This window comes from Hipposideros armiger, unplaced genomic scaffold, assembly GCF_001890085.2.
Source record: "Hipposideros armiger isolate ML-2016 unplaced genomic scaffold, ASM189008v1 scaffold_38, whole genome shotgun sequence".
NCBI lineage: Eukaryota > Metazoa > Chordata > Mammalia > Chiroptera > Hipposideridae > Hipposideros > Hipposideros armiger.
Window position 1 is genome coordinate 3,134,362 of NW_017731388.1, and position 16,282 is coordinate 3,150,643.

At 53.7% G+C, this 16,282-nt stretch overlaps 1 protein-coding gene across 1 annotated transcript in view; it reads right to left on the reverse strand.

Moving 5' to 3' along the window:
• Window positions 1-261: 261 nt before the first annotated feature.
• CFAP65 (cilia and flagella associated protein 65) overlaps window positions 262-16,282 on the reverse strand; it is a 32,162-nt gene continuing 16,141 nt past the window's right edge. Inside the window, 18 exon segments of the mRNA XM_019638202.1 lie at window positions 262-438; window positions 561-698; window positions 1,384-1,848; window positions 2,386-2,517; window positions 2,958-3,160; window positions 3,395-3,439; window positions 4,707-4,814; window positions 5,012-5,125; window positions 5,369-5,512; window positions 6,935-7,090; window positions 7,192-7,383; window positions 9,450-9,560; window positions 9,707-9,773; window positions 10,077-10,253; window positions 13,753-13,881; window positions 14,159-14,372; window positions 15,488-15,616; window positions 16,043-16,193. Of these exon segments, the coding sequence (XP_019493747.1) occupies window positions 306-438; window positions 561-698; window positions 1,384-1,848; window positions 2,386-2,517; window positions 2,958-3,160; window positions 3,395-3,439; window positions 4,707-4,814; window positions 5,012-5,125; window positions 5,369-5,512; window positions 6,935-7,090; window positions 7,192-7,383; window positions 9,450-9,560; window positions 9,707-9,773; window positions 10,077-10,253; window positions 13,753-13,881; window positions 14,159-14,372; window positions 15,488-15,616; window positions 16,043-16,193 (2,808 nt within the window). The 3' untranslated portion in view covers window positions 262-305.

A 16,282-nucleotide genomic window follows, 5' to 3' on the forward strand; every position in this document is an offset into this window, starting at 1 on the left:
CAGGTCTGGCGCTAAGGCCAGCCAGGACCTGCCAGAAGCGCCCTCCACTGGTCAGACCAGGTCCAGCGCCCGGCAGCAAGCCGCGACAACTTTCGCTTAGCTGAGGTGTGCAGTGGAGAGGCGCAACCTCCCAACCCCCTAAGTCTCCAAAGAATAGCTGCGGTCCATCTCGGCCGCTCCCACCATCTGCCCGCCTCGGCGCGCACGCGAGTTGTTCTCGCGTCGGGGAAATAAAGTCAAGGCAGATATAGAAAAATGGCTAGATGCTTTACTGATAGGGCGGTGGTGAGGGCGCCCGGCAGAACCTAGGGAAGGAAGTCGGAGCGGCTGGGCGCTGGCGTCCGCAAAGAGTCAGTAGGGGGCGGCGCCACCAGCCGGGACATCTCGGTTTGCTGTGGCCCTAAGGGCGCCGCCGGCAGCAAGCCTGAAGTAGGAATCCTGTAAGATACAAAGTCCCAGGCAAAGGTGAGGGCGAAGCTTCGGGCCAAGTCAGCCCCCGCTTGCCGCCCGTCGCGCCCTTGCGGCGCTGTCAGCGCGGTGGCAGGTCCGAGCACTCCCACCTGGGAAAGTTGAGTGGAGGCTGGGCGATGACGCGCGGCCGCGAGGTGAGCACCACCTCCCCGCGGCTCGCCTCCACCAGGATGTTCTGGATCATATTCTCCAGCAGCGCCTCCTGCAGGTTGGCGAAACCCGGGAGCCTGCGGGGGACGCGGACGCGGGTGTCAGCGCCACCACAGCCAGGCTCAGCGTTCTCCGCTGGCCTTCTCTGTGCTGTACCGCATGCCTCGTGCTTTGTGGGGATTCTCATTTAACTCCCCACCCACCTAACACTACGAGGCATCCTCGGTGCAATTTTACAGACACTCAGATTATGGCTTAAAGAGCCCAAGTTGCCAAAGGTCACGCTGTTGGTGCAAGTGATGGGATTTGAACCCAGGCAATCGTAGTCCTCATCTCAGCCAGGTTTGAGGAAAGGCATCCAGCGATGAGAGGGGGCAGAAGGGACTGGGTGGGGCCTAGGGGAATCCCAACCTGGACAGAAAAGCGACCACAGAGCAGTCCCAGGGAAAGGTGGTGCAAAAGAGGTGGCGCTTCTCTCCTGGTTCTAGAAATCCATTTAAGAGGACTTAAAGACTATAGCTACCCTCCTCAAAGTGGTGTGATGGTGAATGTTAACAGCTGGGTCTTGGAGAAAAAAATTAAAGCTCAGATAGCCTTTCTGTAAATACTCCCAGCTAAGCCTTATGCTACCAACAGAATGTCAGTGAACACTGAGTTGGGAAGGGATGCACACAGCAGCGGCCGCCCCAATACACCTTTGCCTCCTAGGATCCTTCTGCACACAGCCCCCTTCCAAACCCTCACCTGGGTCTGGCTGCTCACCTACTGATGGCCTCCTTCTGGTCTTGCTCTTGCTCCTCCTTCGCCATGACTTTCAACTGCTGCTGCCACCGCCATTTCAGGAACTCCTGGGACGTGGGCTCAGTTTCTGACCAGGTCAACTTCTCTTTCTTCTCCTTCATCACTCCCTCCTCCATCTCCTCCTTGCCCATGTCCTCCTCCTCTTTCATCTCCTCCTCGTCCTCCTCCAGCTCCTCTTCTTCTCCTTTCTCCTCCTCTTCCCCTCCTTCCTTCTCCCCCAGCCTCCATGTGTCCTCCTCCTGCTCCTCGCCTTCCCTGTCTTCCCAGCTGTTGGAGGATGGAGACAGGTCTGGCACTATGTGCAGGCTGCTGTTCTGGGCCATGAACCTGGCCGACTGCTCATTCCAGAACTGGCAAAAGTAAGGTGTCTGCTCCACCAGGCTTTGGTCCACGGTCTCATGGAAGGTCTTGTCTTCCAGCAGGCCCCTGGGTGGCAGGGAGAAAGAGAAGGTCCTTGCTGAGAGGCTTTGCAGGCCCCTGTGGAGCTCTGGTTTCAGGGCTCCCCAAGAAGCGGTTGTTGCCTACTGCGTCCACAAACGGGTGATGGGTGGGGGACAGGAGCCCTTGGTCCACTGCCCCTCCCACTCTTCTTTAGAGGAAGGTATCTCTGGGTTCTATGGAGTCTTAGAGGTGAACATATATGGTGGAGGCAGAGCCAGGAGGTCAGAGTTACACAGATGAGGGACGGGAACCCTGGGGAGAATGTGAACTGGCTCCAGACCTCATCTACTAGATATGGACAGGACAGAACTCAGGACCTAGCCTTGAGGGTCCCTCTAGCCAACTCCATTAGAGCTGCACCATCCTGGAGGGCCTTGGGCCACCAGTGGAGGGATCTTGTGAGGAAGTTCTATTTTTCAGGAAAGGAAGGGCTGGGACTTCAGAGGCTATGGGTGGAGCTGAGCTGACTGAATGAACTGGAAAGATGGGGAGGGAGGTGAGGATCCAGGGGGTGGGAGGCACCTGATGATGGTGGTGAGACAGTCAACCAGAAGCTGCTTCTCCTGCTTGGAGACGACGGGCACCCACATGTCAGGGGATTCTTTCTCAGAAGCCTCCAATTCCTCCCTGGCGTGCTCCCTCTTTGGCAGCTCCCTGGTGCAGGCCATGACATTCAGTGGCCTCAGTGAGCCACCATGCTGGGGTTGGGGGCATGAGCAGTGGTGGTGGCCTCACAATTATGAGGACACAGGTGAGTCTGGGGAGGCCCCAGCCTTAACCCAAACATGGTGCTACTGCATTTGGGGAACTAAGCCTGGCTCTCAGAATCCATGCAGGAACTGGAGAGGCTCCAAGTTGGAAAGGAAGGAATGGAGGATGGGGAGGCCTAGAGGGGCTTCCCAGGGGACTCTAGCTCTGTGCCCTTCTCCTCATAAGGGCCTAAGCAATAATGGGGGCATCCTGGGAAAAGCAATGCCCCATTACCCCCACTGCCACTGCACTTACTCTAGGCCCTCAGCAAGGGTTGGATCTGGAGTGAGAGAGGGGACAGTGAGCAGAGGAAGGAGACCCCCCCACACCCTCCAAAAGTTCACCGGTGCAAGAAGTGTCGGCGAAAGTCGGAGAAGAAGTTGGCCAGGAAGTAGTCGGTGGCATGGGCTCGGGCAGTGAGGCCCAAGTAGAGCATGCCTGGGGAGGGTGGCTGCGGGCATGGCCAAGATGTCTCCTCCTTTGGGATCTTACGGTTCCAGCTGGCAGGCTGGTTGAGAGACTGCTGTTTCTTGATGGGAGGCAGTGTCTTTGGGAAAGGAGAGGCATGGGTGGCAGGGGTTTGGGGACTGCACTCCCATCACCGATGGGTTCCTAGCCCCGCATCCAGGACTCTTGGGCCACACAGGGGTTTGATTCTACCCATTGTCATTTTTGTCCCTCCCTTCTAAGAGGCTGGACCAGGGATTGGAGGCATCTCTGAGAGCAAGCAAGGACCCTTTAAGTTATCCCAAGGAGATGGGCCTGGGGCTTATGGCCTTACCTTGTACCTTCTCATGGGTTCACAAGCTGTACAGTATGCCCTTCTCTAGGAAGCAAAGAGATCCCTGCTTAGAGTACAAGAGGCTGAGAGGGACTCCCCATCTTCCTACCCTTCCTGCTGGCCCACCAAAGGCCTGAAGCCAATGCCAGGACATGCTACCCTCTTGGTCCTGCACAACTCCTACCCATACCCTCTTCCAGAACCTCCCCTAGGGAAGTGCATCCTGCAAACAAGGAAAATATGATTATCCAACTGAAGGAAATAGGAGATGCCACCAAATATGTGCAGAATGTCCCAAGGGAGCTTGTCCCTGTGCTCTGGAGCTTTGTGGTTTGGCATGATAAGGAAACAGCTTCCCTTATTAAGACTTAATTCAGAAATCCCTTCTTCCGTGCCCTCAGGACATAATTTGCATCCACAGTTGGGCCAGAGCTTCAGAGGGGAGCAGTTCCTCCTTGGGGGTTCAGTGTGGTGGAAACAGAGGTGATCAAGGTACAAGAATACCAGCGTGGGGAAGCTATGAGATCAGGGGAGGAACCAAGACAGATGTTTTGTCCCCCCCCCGCCTGCCATAAAAGCTAATAGCCCATGTTTAGTGAATGCTTACTGGGGGCTAGGCACTGCTGTAGGTGCTTTATATGCATTAACTCATTTAATCTTCCCAACAGCAGTACGGAGCAGATAATATTTTATTTGCACTTAAAAATATTTTTTAAACTTTAATTTTTAACGTTGGGGCATTTCAAACGTATACAAAAGTGGAGAGAATGCTACAAAGACTCCTCCATTGCCTATTACCCAGCTTCAACAATTAGCAACTCATGGCCAATCTTGTCTCATCTACACCCCACCTCTGGATTATCTTGAAGCCAATCCCAGATGTCATATTATCCCCACTTTACAGCTGATGTAACTGAGAAGTTAAACACCTTGACCAAGATCACAGAGCTAGAAATGATCCAAGTCAGGAATCAAAACCGGGCAACTTGTTCCCAGAGCCTGCACCCAAAACCACCATGCCGCACAGTCCTCCACCAAGAGCCGAGCTGCATCTTGTTTCCCCTGGGTCCCCAGGACCCAGCACTTAGAAGGCACGCTTTAAATACCGAAGTAAGGAAGGGTCAGCCAGCCTTCTGCTTCCTGAGAGTCTCTTGGGGAGATGCTATAAGTAGCCTAATGAAAGAAATCTAATCTCTTAGGGCATGCTGGCCAGTTTTGCATGTAGGAGCATCTTGGATCACCACCTCTGTCCTCTCCAGTAAGGCCAATCAGAAAGATCTGCGGTGTTTAAGGCCCATTGTGCCCTCCTCACCTGCACTGTCCTATCTGTGATGGTGAACTCTACTTCCTGCCGCACCTTCTCGTCCTCCCACTCCTGTAGATCCTTATGGTACTGCTTCAGGAGGTCCTGTTGGTATACCTGTGGCCCAGGACAAGAAGAGAGAAGATGAAGGTCTGAGGTGCTTGTAGCCAGGCCTAGCCCTGGGCTTCTGCTGTGGGCCCCCCACTCTTCCAGGGGCTGGCTCTCTCTGGGGAGCTAGGGATCTCATAGCCCACACCACCTCCCAGGACTGGGAGCTGTGCTCCATCCCAGCTTCTCTCTGGGTTTGGTTCTACCTTGCACACCAGGTCCATGCTGTAGACACTGGCATGCACTGAGGCCTTCAGAGTCACCACAAATGGGATCATCTCTTCAGGAGCCACCTTCCCTCTCATGGGACTCACGGACACCTGTCGATTTGGGAAAGGAGTGTCTGGAGCTTCACAGGGATGGGATGGGATGGGGTGGAAAGGAATGGGGTGAGATAGAACAAGGTGGGATGGAACAGAGTGGGATAGGGTGGGATGGGATGGAGTAGGGTGGGAAGGGGTGGGGTGGGAAGGGATGGGTGAGATAGAGCAAGATGGGATGGGATGGGGTAGGTCTGGAGCCCTGCTGGAGGTTCTGATTCTGTGGATACAGGAGACTCTTACCTTCCCGAAATCGAGGGGCTTCAGCTGCCAGACAAAGACAACTGTCTCCTTCTTGGAGAAGTTGTTGAGGAACAGCAGGCGCCTGCACTTGCTCTGCACAGGAATGTTTCCCAGGGAGATGTGAGACTGGGACAGGAAGACATGCTGTTGGTGGAGACAACACAACAGCAACTTTGGGAGGTGAAGAAATAATAACCATAGCAACCACTGCCAGTTACCAAGTGCTTTCAACAGGCCAGGTATTATGGTAGGCAATCTACATGCATTTGATCTAGCCATATGATATAGGTGCTACTATTGTCCCCATTTTACAGATATGCTGCTGAGTTTCAGAGAGCATATTTTCTCCAAAGGTCTCTGGCAGGTACAGCTGGGATAAACCCAGACAGTCTCACTCTAAAGCCTATGATTTTCATCACTAACATGGACTTGGAAGGGCTGAGAAATCAGAATTATTGCATAGAAAATACAGAGCTAAAGCCATCATAATTTGAGTTTCTAAAGCAGCTGTTCTCAACCTGTGGGTCACGACCCCTCTGGGGGTCAAACGACCCTTTCACAGGGGTCGCCTAAGATCATCGGAAAACAAAAAGATATTTACATTACAATTCATAACAGTAGCAAAATTACAGTTATAGAGTAGCAACAAAAATAATTTGATGGTTGGGGGTCACCACAACATGAGGAACTGTATTAAGGGGTCGTGGCATTAGGAAGGTTGAGAACGGCTGTATCTAAAGGGTGGTTGTAAATTCACGAGTGGTCAGCTATTGGTATTGTCACTGGGCACAAAACAGGAGCTGTGTTGCAAGGATGTCTGGAAAGACGAAGGCCACATAAAAGGGGCACTTTCTCTCCGCCCAGACTAAGTACATCCAGGGCAGGACTTTGTCTGGCTCTTCTCTGTGTTCCCAAGACCTCCACAGTGTTGATCCTGCAGTAAGGATCCAAAAAGGGTAGGAGCAGGGGCGGGGACAGGCAAACACATAAGTGGATAGTGACTGGATGGGTGTATGGAAGGATGGATGGAGAACTGGGTGGATGGATGGATAGGTACATGGATGAGTGAATGGGCACGTGGGTCAATGGGGAGATGGATAGGTGGATGGATGAATGGGTCAGACCTCTCAACAGTGAGCAGTGTGTGAATTAAAGGTAGTGTTACTGACACTAGATATCTTTCAGCGAAATCCATCTAGGTCCAGGGGAGGGACTGTTCTGTTTGAAGATAATACCTTAGAGCCCTAGAATGGGAGAGCTTCTTTCTCCCACTTCTAATAACCCCATTCCAATGTCCAGAGAAGAGAGCAGGATGGAGGCCCCTATAGCATGTGGAGTGGCTTGAGCAGGGACACCTGTGGGCACTAGGTGGCAGGGTAAGCCTCTGGTGGAGCTGGTGCTGCCTCTTAAATCTGGAGGAGGCCTGGTTCTAGGCTTCACCTCTGTATCCCTCCCTTCTCAACATCACCTATGTTCCTTCCCAGCCTCCCCATCCCTCTGCACTGGCCACCCTGGGCCCTCAGGCTCCTCCTAGGCCTCAGGCCTTCCCAGCTCCCTTCCCCCTACCTGTCCAGGAACCACCAGCCTTGAGTGTATGGAGCTATAGTCCCATGAGATGTTGTGGAAAGGGGCTGTGTCTCCCATGACATGGGGGTCATAGCCCACTCCCTGGAAGCAGATGATGGCTGAGTTCCATCCCAGGATGTGTATGGGCACATCTACCTGGGAAGTTAGGAGGATGGGGGAAGGGACTGGTCAGAGCAAGGCCTGCTGAGGAGGCCAAGTCCAACTCCCGCCCCATGTCAGCCCAGGCTGCTGGTCACCGAATAGGTCTTGGCCTCAACAGGTGAGAAGATCCACAAGACCTGAGCAGTTGTGCCTGGCTGGATCTCCCCTTTGGGGTTGAGGCAGCAGAAGATGGGGTGATCGAAATTTTGTTCCTGAACCTGCGACAGGACGTCGGTCTGGATCTCATATGTCACAGGCACCGAACCACCGTTATACAGCTCATAAATCTGCAGAGGGTGAGAAGAGGGAAACCTCCAAACCAGCTCAGGGCTCCCATGCAGAGAGCCCTGCGATTCTGTGTCCATTGTGGGAAGACTGGTTGATCTCCATGATGTCACACTTACAACCCCAGAGTTCCCCTAAATACCTCTGATTTCCCTTATGGCTTCATCACCCAAGAAGTATATAACTGTATTTCCAGCCTGTGACATTTTAGGGTAATCTGTAGTATTTATTTGATTTGTTCTCAATTTACTGCTGTCAAGGTACAAGGGGACACTAGTGCTCATGTCCTTAGTGTTGAATTTAAGGGAATGTCCATGCACGCCATCCAGACCCTTCATCATTTTCTAGCCTCTGGTTCTAATCACCTGTGAGGCTGCCACTTTCACGTCTGCCATTAAGAGGCAGTCCTGCTTAAAGGGAGATAAGGGGGAGGAAGGAAGGTGTGAGGTCCCCCAAGACTAACTCCAAAGTTTGGAAATCACAGAACATCTTGGGAAAAAAAGCCAGAGATCTTCTGGTCCAATCCTTCATTTTAGAGATAAGGAGACGGGAGACAGAGAGGATACACAGTTCATCTGGCTTGAGGCCCACCCCCTCATCTTTCTCAGCACCCAATCCTGAATTTGCTGACTTTATTTCTCTAGCCTGGACCACCCTCTGAGCTCCAGACCTGGTACCAACTTCTATTTGACAACCCCTCTAGGTTGTCTCATAGGCATGTTGAATTTTGCCCAAACCAAACTCTTCACTCTTAATACCTGTTTCCCACCCCTCGCCCCCTTCAGCTCCTTTCAGCAAAGAGCATACATATTCCCAGTAGCTCAAACCAGGAGTCCTAGGTATCATCAATCCCTCCCTTTCTCTTACTTCCCAGATCCAATCTCCAGCAAGTCCCAATGATCCTGCCTCCAACATGTAAATTTAATCTGTTCACTTCTCTCTACTTCCACGGCCCTCTTGCAGGTCCAGGCTGCCATCTGTCATCATCTCATGAACAAAGGAGGAAGCGCGGCCACAGTTGTACAGTTTGGCTGGAGGTACCACTGGGTCTCCTGGCTCCAGATCCGGGGGCACTTTCCATTGTCTGCGTTCGGGGCCGCAGGAGCGTGGTCTGGCCTCTCTACAAAGCTCTCCTGGGGGCACATGAGGCTTTGCCTTCCTTTTTGAGCGTCTGGGCTTCTGCAAGCTTGGATATGCCCAGCCCTGGGTGGGCTTCTGGGAAGTCAGTGGAGTAGAGGGTGGTGTAGGGAAGTGAGCAGATCTCGGGGCTAGGGGACCCGCTCTCAGGTCCAGGAAGCCCATTCCTCTGCCTGGAGGCTGAATGGCTGGAGGCCCCTGCCCGGAAACACAAGGGCTTCTACATGATTAGAAATTTCGGAGCTGTGAAATGTTTGGAAAAATACTACACTCCCCTTTTGGAGATTTCCAATATATCTTTTAGAACAAAAAAACCCAATTCCTTCCAACTCATAAAAATTTCTTTAGCTTCATGAGAATTCACATTCCAGTTTTTCACATTCCAGAAAGGTGTTCCTCTTGGAGCAGTGATTTTGAAACTGGCTGAGAACTATTAGTGAGCAGGTCATGAAACCAATTTAGTGGGGCATGTCCAGCAAAAAACAAACAAACAAACAAACAAAAAACCAGAATGAAATAAAAATGAAAGCAGAGTATATTGCATATAGTAGTGTATGTACTGACCTGTGATGCTTTTGTTTCAGCTGTATGTGTATGTAATGCACTGCGTTATTATCCAAAATATATTAGTGTTGCTTATGGTCAAAGACGTTTGAAGAGCCCTGTGCTATGGTGGGGGGACCCGGGCGGGGACCTTCTTTTGCATGGGGATGAGACCTGGCAGAGGACCGAGCACCAGGCACCAGGAAGCTGAAGCCTCTCGCCTTGGGTCTCTCCCGGTCGCTCAGTCTCGGGGTTCAACCTGCAGCCCCACATCTTAGAGTGAGGGCTTCTGGGGGCAGGGTCTTTGTCACCCTGTCAAGGGCTGACGCAGATACATACAGGTCAACAGTTAGGCCTCTTGAGGACCAGAACGATGTAGCCCACTGACCTGCCGTGGGGGCAGCGTGTCGCCAATGGAGACAGGGATGAACTGGTGGTTAGTAGAGGTGAAGTGCACATACTTCTGCTCCAGCTTCACTGTCACACCTATGAAATCTAGCTGGAAAGAGAGAGCTCATGAGTAGCACCCTTCCCTGGGAGGAAGTGATGCACCCAGCAGAGAGACCTGGCCCCCAGCTCCCTGGGGGGCATGGTTCCTTGCTTCTCTCTTAGTTGTCCAGGACAGGACCAAGGCTGGGGCCTCACCAGGATCTCCCGGCCATGGGACACCTTGAAGAGCACTGGGAGGTGATCGGTGCCGATGAACAGGTGGCTAAAAGGGTGGAGACAAGTCTGGGGTGAGTTATGGGGCCCTGGTACAAGTGGGAGAACAAATGGTCATGGCACACCTGTGGCTTTGAGCCAGCTATCCCCTGGGTGTATGTGGCAGCCCCTAAGTTGGGAGAGCAAGAGGAGAGTTAAACCTCCTGTGCAGGTGCAAAGGCGGGGTCCTCCCAGGGTGATGGCCACTTAGGGTACCCTGGAGTCACACAGTGCAAGGCCAGGCTCCTCCAGGAGCCAGGGGAAAAGGGGGTCTCCAGGACTGGAAGTGCAGGGTGGGTGGAGGTGGGAGCACCTGTATTTGAACTCCACTGCCTGCTCCTGCCCGGGATTCAGGGTTCCAGCCTTGGGGATGATGGAGAATAGGCCGTTGTCCTGCACATGCATTTGGTGCAGCTCGGTGCAGTCAAACTCTGCTTGCTCTGCCCACAGCTCCAGGTCGATCTGCTGGTCACTTGGAAAGAGGAAGGCCCTGGGAAAAGAGTGCAAAGCAGGAGAAGTGAAGCCTCTCAGTCAGAAGACACGTGGGAGCTCTGAGCCCCGGGTGCGCGGGACAGATGGAGGCCTCCTCCATGCCTCTCGGCTTCATCCCCCCATTTGGCAAGTTGTCCCATGCATGGATGAGCAAACATGGCTGTTGTGGGTTCTCATTTCATATTGACCCCCAATTCTGAGAACAGAACCAGGGCTGTGGTGATTAAACAGGAAGTGAAGACTGGGGCTCCCACTGTGGGTGCTAGAGGTTGAGGGGGTTGTTTGTATATGAGTCTCACTTGGAGCTGGCCATTAACCCTGGATGGGTTTCTGTGACAAAACATTTGAGGCACCTAGGAATGCCAGCAGCATCAGCCAAGGCCCCCAAGAGGGAGGGTGCCCAGGCCAGCTTGGGCACAGAGCTGAGAACAGATGCCCCAGCAGGGAGGTGATCTGGTATCCGAAGCAAAGCTGAGTGTAGATTAATGCCCCTGAAACGCCTCGCACTGTAGTAGACATTGCACTCTAAGTAGCTGACAAGACAAGTGACAAAGGGGTCCCAAGGCCACAATCTGAAAAGGAGGAACCCTTCACTCAGAAAGAGGTGGACTTGGAGAGGAAGCTGAGGAGTGTCTTATTATTTTTTTTCCATCACCCTTGTATTGTTTGACTTGTTACCGGTGAATAAACTGCTTTTGTTGTTTTATCTGGGGGATATTGACCAGTAGCCAAACTGGAGATCTTGCTATTTTGGGGTCATCTGGATAATTTCAACACCTCTATTTCCCTCATCTCCCTCACCCAGTCTCCCTCTAAATAATCTCGAGCTCCTTTTCCCTGCCACTCCTCTAGTGCGGCCACCCATCTGGGAACTGCAGTAGCCTTGCCACCTGTCCTCCTGCCTCAAGCTGCTAATACGTTTCTCTCCCCACACCCCAGACCAGAGTGATGAGTCTTGAAAGTAGATCATGTCTTTGCACCCCACCCATCCCAGCTTACATCCCATTGATGCTCTCAGGAAGAAGTCCAAACTCTCACGAGGAGAAGGATTCCAAGGCCTCCCCAGCTGCGTCCGGGGCCCTTCCCTCCCTCCCCCAAAATGCTCCTGTCACACTGTGCCCTTTTCTCTTACCCACGTACGTGCCAGGTGCTCTGTTGGAAGGCTCTTTGCAGCCTGCCTGCCTCTTCTCCTGAGGCTATAGGTCTAGCTTGGCTGTAGATTTTTCCAGGAAGCCTTTCTGATGTGCCCCCCCGCCCCCGCTTCCAAAATGGAGTGAACTGGCCCCAGGGCTGCACACACCTCTTTCAAATCCCACCTCACCCTGCACCGAAAGGTTGGTCTGCCCAGCCCTGCCACACCTGGAGGGCAGGACCTGGGCTCCTCTGCATTTCTGTTCTGAGGGCCAGCCTGGAGCCTGCACCTAGGAAGCCCCAGTAAAGGTTTAGCCAATGACTTAATGAGTGCACGAGGGAACAAATGATGCTAAACAGCCTCTGTAAGGAATTTCCCCTTAAATGCAAGTCCCCACATCTCACTGGGGCAAGGGCAGAGACATCAGGGAGCAGAGGCATCAGGGGGCAAGGCTTAGAGTGAGTGGGCAGCAGTGTGGCCCCGTTTCCCCCGTGCTCTCCTCATCCTTGGAGTTCTCACTCCGTCTGTCCTGCCTGCTGCCACCTCCAGACCAAGTCCACATTCCCCGTTTCTTGCTGGTCTTGGCAGGAATAAAACCTTCAGTCTGTTCTTTATAAGCTCAGCAGAGACTGACTAGAATTTTCAAAAATAGCCTTCTAAGGAATGGAAAGGAAACACAACACAAAAAGCCTAGCAGAGTCAAGCCGTCCAAGGAAGGTTTCCTGTACTTGGAATCCTGGAAGAAGCACAGACTGCCTTCCTGAACCTCAAATGATCTCCTGATGGATGGGCCCAGCTTGGCGGGCACTCTGCCTAGGTTTCCTCCTGCCTCGGTTTCCAGCAACCTGGACCCTCTCCATGGAGAGTGTGAGCTGGCTTGCTCCTACACAAACACACACGCACACACAATTCACCAAAATACCCTGCTCCACGCCAGGACACAGGCCAACGCCGCTTTTCCTGTCCCCGCCCCCGAGCCCCGTAGGACCTGGCTCCTAGCCACTCAAAGAGCCCAGTGAACGGCAGATGCAGAGCTCAAAGCAGGCCCGGGCCTTCCCCATCAGGCCAGAAGCCTTGCCTGCCAAGCTTCCTCAGTCATTTAGAGCTGGGAGCCCCCAGCTACTCATAGTCCCAGCTCTTCTCAGGGACAAGCCACTTAATGAGCCAGCCTCCCAAACTCCCTCCACCACAGGGAGGGGTGGGGCAATCCAGAGAGTGACTGGCAGCCATCACACCCCTGATGATGCAGCCTCCACCCCCAAGCCTCTCTTCTCAGGCAGGAAGGTTCCTGAGATCTCAGATGCCCCTGTCTGCATAGTTCTGCTCTCGTCCACCCACTGCCATGCCCAGGCTGGACTCCTGGCTCTCACTCCCACGCCTGACCCTGATGGGGACACTTCTCTCTCACCTCTGTTTAGCCAAGCGAAGTTGGAAGTCATCAAGAGGAAGTTTACTAGGAAATTAAGGCGCGTGGCAGAGGCAGGGAGGAGGAGGAACAAGAAAAAGCCCTGGCATGGAAACGGGATGTTTACTGGGCACAAGTTCGGAGCCCAGTGGGAGGAAAGCCAAGCACAGGACGGGCCAAGAGTGGCGGGCTGAGGGCTCCAGGCCTGCGCCCAACGTGGCTGGAGAAGTACAGCCGGCCCCGCGGCTGGAGAAGTACAGCTGGCCCCGCGCTGGCCTTCACGCTTCTCGCAGCCCCGTGCGGCTTCACTGAGTCACACCAATCTCCCTGACCCCACGCTGTGGCAGCAGATTCCTGTCCATCCCCACCGGAGACCCTCCACTCACCCCCATGCAGGCCTGGCCCCATTGGATTGGGGCTCTGTCAGGGGTGCCCCAGTGTCCAGCACAGTGGCTGGTACGCAAGAGCAGTTCAAAGCCTTGCTGACTAACTGCTGTCGGTGGGAGCCTTGGAGTTGAACAAATCTGGGTTTGAACCTGGCTCTGCCTGCTAATGGCTGAGTGCTCTTGGCTGAGTCCTTAGCCTCCCATCTGTGAATGAGTCAGCAGAGGAGGATTTTCTCACAGGGTTGGTGTGAGGCTTGGAGGAGAAAAGGCTTGTAAAGCACAGCGCCTGGCTTGTAGCAGACACTCAGTGGACACTTCTCATTCATTAGATATTGAGAAGACCATGCCACTCTCCAGCAGGGTGGTTCCACCACTTCTGAGCCTATTGGCACATCTCAGCCAGTGACAGGTCCTGCATCCTGCTGGACCCCAATTCCACCCTGGCCTCCACACCCCATCAATGGGGGACCCGCTCTTTACAGACACCAGGCAGCCAGGTCTACCCCCAGCAAGAGAAGGCCTGCAGCACCTGCCTCCCAGCCCCCCCAGCCGCCCCCTTTTAAGCCAGCCATACCAGTCCAGGGGCACCACTCCGCTGTTCTTCAGGGCCAGGAGCACCACAGAGGGTGGGGCCTCTATTGGCGCTGCCCCAAAATTGAACTCTAGCTTCAGTGGGGTGAAGACAGGGGGGGTATGGCTCGTGCTGTGTGGAGCAGAGAAGCAGAGCTCAGAGACAGGCTGGCTTGGCTCTCATCTCCCTCCAGGCGGGAATGAGAGACTCTGGGACTCAGGGGCAGGGTGGGCTAGTGCTTCAGACCTCAAGTCAATGCCCGCCTTCTCCAGGCCCCTTCAGGGATGGGCAAGAATTTGGAGGGAGATAGGGAGCCATTTCTCGGACAGGGCCTGGTGCTGGGAATGTGGGCAGAAAGCTCCAAGAATATCTTCCGATAAGCTCTGCCCCTCCCCCAGGCCCAGCTCACCTATGCCGAATGGGCACCTTGTAGGTAAGCTCCCTGGGGGTGGGGTCTCGTGCTAAGTAACTGTTGAGCATATCCAGGGAGAAGAGGTGCCACAGGTGCTTCCGGGTGATGCCCTGGGCGCTGCCCATGGAACAGACATCCAGGATGGAGAGTAAGGGGTACACGGCCGTCAGGACGACTCGGCACAGCTCCTGCTTCTCCTGAACCATATTATCTGGGGTAAAGGGGTGTAGAAGAGAGGAGTGGGCTTACCTCCCGGCTCCCCTGGAGCAGGGTGTGCAGAACCCCTGGGCAACCTGCCCCAGGACCCTTCTCAGGAGCAGCAGATGTCTCCCAGGCTGTGGACATTTTCAACAACAGACAACCTTTGTCTGATCCTTTCATGTACCAGGCCTGGTCTTAAGCGCTTCACACACACCACTGTATTTAATGTGCCTGCTTATTTGTGTGCAAACTAATACTTACTAACAGCTTTATTGAAAGATAATTTATATACCATAAAATTAACCCTTTTAACGCACACATTTCAGTGTTTTTTTCTGTATAGTCACAGAGTTGTGCAACCACCTCCGCTATCTAATTTTAAAATGTTTTCATCACCACAAAAAGTAACCTGGTACCGAGTAGCTGTCACTCTCCACTCTCCCCTCCGCTCACCCTTGGTAAATCTACTTTCTGTCTCTAGAGCTTTGCCCATTCTGGATGCTTCACATAAATGGAAGCGGTGGCTTTTTGTGACTGAATTCTTTCACTTGGCATAATGTTTTCAAGGTTCATCCGTGTGGAAACCTGTATCTTTACTTCTTTCCTTTTTCTTGCCTGTGCACCACTGTTATCCCCATTTTACAGATGTGGAAAGTGAGGCACAGGGAGGTTAAACAGTTTGCTAAGATTACATGGCTAATAAGCGTTAGGGCCAGGATCCAGTCCAGGGCAGCCTGGCTCAAATTCACATTCTGAGCCACTCCTCTGTGCTGTTCTGGATAAGTCCCCGTGGCCCCAGGGCAGGCTGGGAATAATTCCATTCTGTAGAGAAGGAAGCTGGGGCCCAGGGCGGCTGAGGATTTGTCTAACCTCTTACAGTAAATTAGCACAGCTCCACGCTTTTCACGTTGAGTCCTCCACAGCTCAGGCACCGCATACAGGGACACCCACACAGACAGAGGTGGCTGGTATGAGGTACACACACCAGACACCCAAAGGTGCACCCTTGCATGTTCACACTCACTCTGCTAGTTCTGTCTGGACCCTCCAAATCCCCCCATCCAAGTCCTGCTCACACAGTCCACCCTCTTCCCTCCAGGGACTGACTGTCCATGACTCAGGTACCTCTGTGGGAAAGAAGAGAGTAGCTGATGAGCCAGGAGTACTGGGACCGGTGGTTGGGACAGGCAGTCAGGCAGATGGCGTCCTGGGACCGGGGTGGCATTTGCCCCTCTGTGCGGTCCAGCTGAAGAGCTGCTCAGGGATGAGCCGGGTGGGGTCAAGGGCATAGAGGGTGTGAGTGCCTCTCCTCCTAACCCTTCCCAGATACCTTCTCCAGGCCAGCAGAGCACTGACTATCAAATAGGCTCTGAGCCAATGGGGAGCAGGTCCCTCCTCCCAGACCAAGATGGAAGGGACCTGTCTCTGTGCCATCGGCACCTGCTAAACGCTTTGCTCCACCTAGCAGCCTGGGAGGTAGGTGCCACCAGTAGCCCCATTTTACAGATGAGGGAGCTGAGGCTCAAGAGGGCCAGCCCCGTGCCGTACGTCTAGAGAGCTGATGCACCGCGGTTTAAGCCCTGCTCTGCCTGCTCCCAAACCGTGGTCTGACTAACTGGTCTTACTCTGTGCTCCTCACTGCCCACCTCCCTGGCCGCAGTCCCAGCCCAGGCCCAGTACCAAGGGGGTCATTGCTGATGCTCTCAGGGCTGTGTTGCTCCAGGAACAGGTGATAATGGAGGGTACAGTTGCCTTCGTTCAGGAGAACCAGCAACCTGGACTGTTTGCTGTTCACCGTCACATTCCCAAAGTCCAGCTCCTTCTCTTTTGCCTGAGAGCCAGCGTCAGCCAGCTGGAGTGGGGGCTTTCCCACCCCTGGCCTTAGGGAATCCCCAAGGAAGGGCAGGTGCAGGGGTGCAG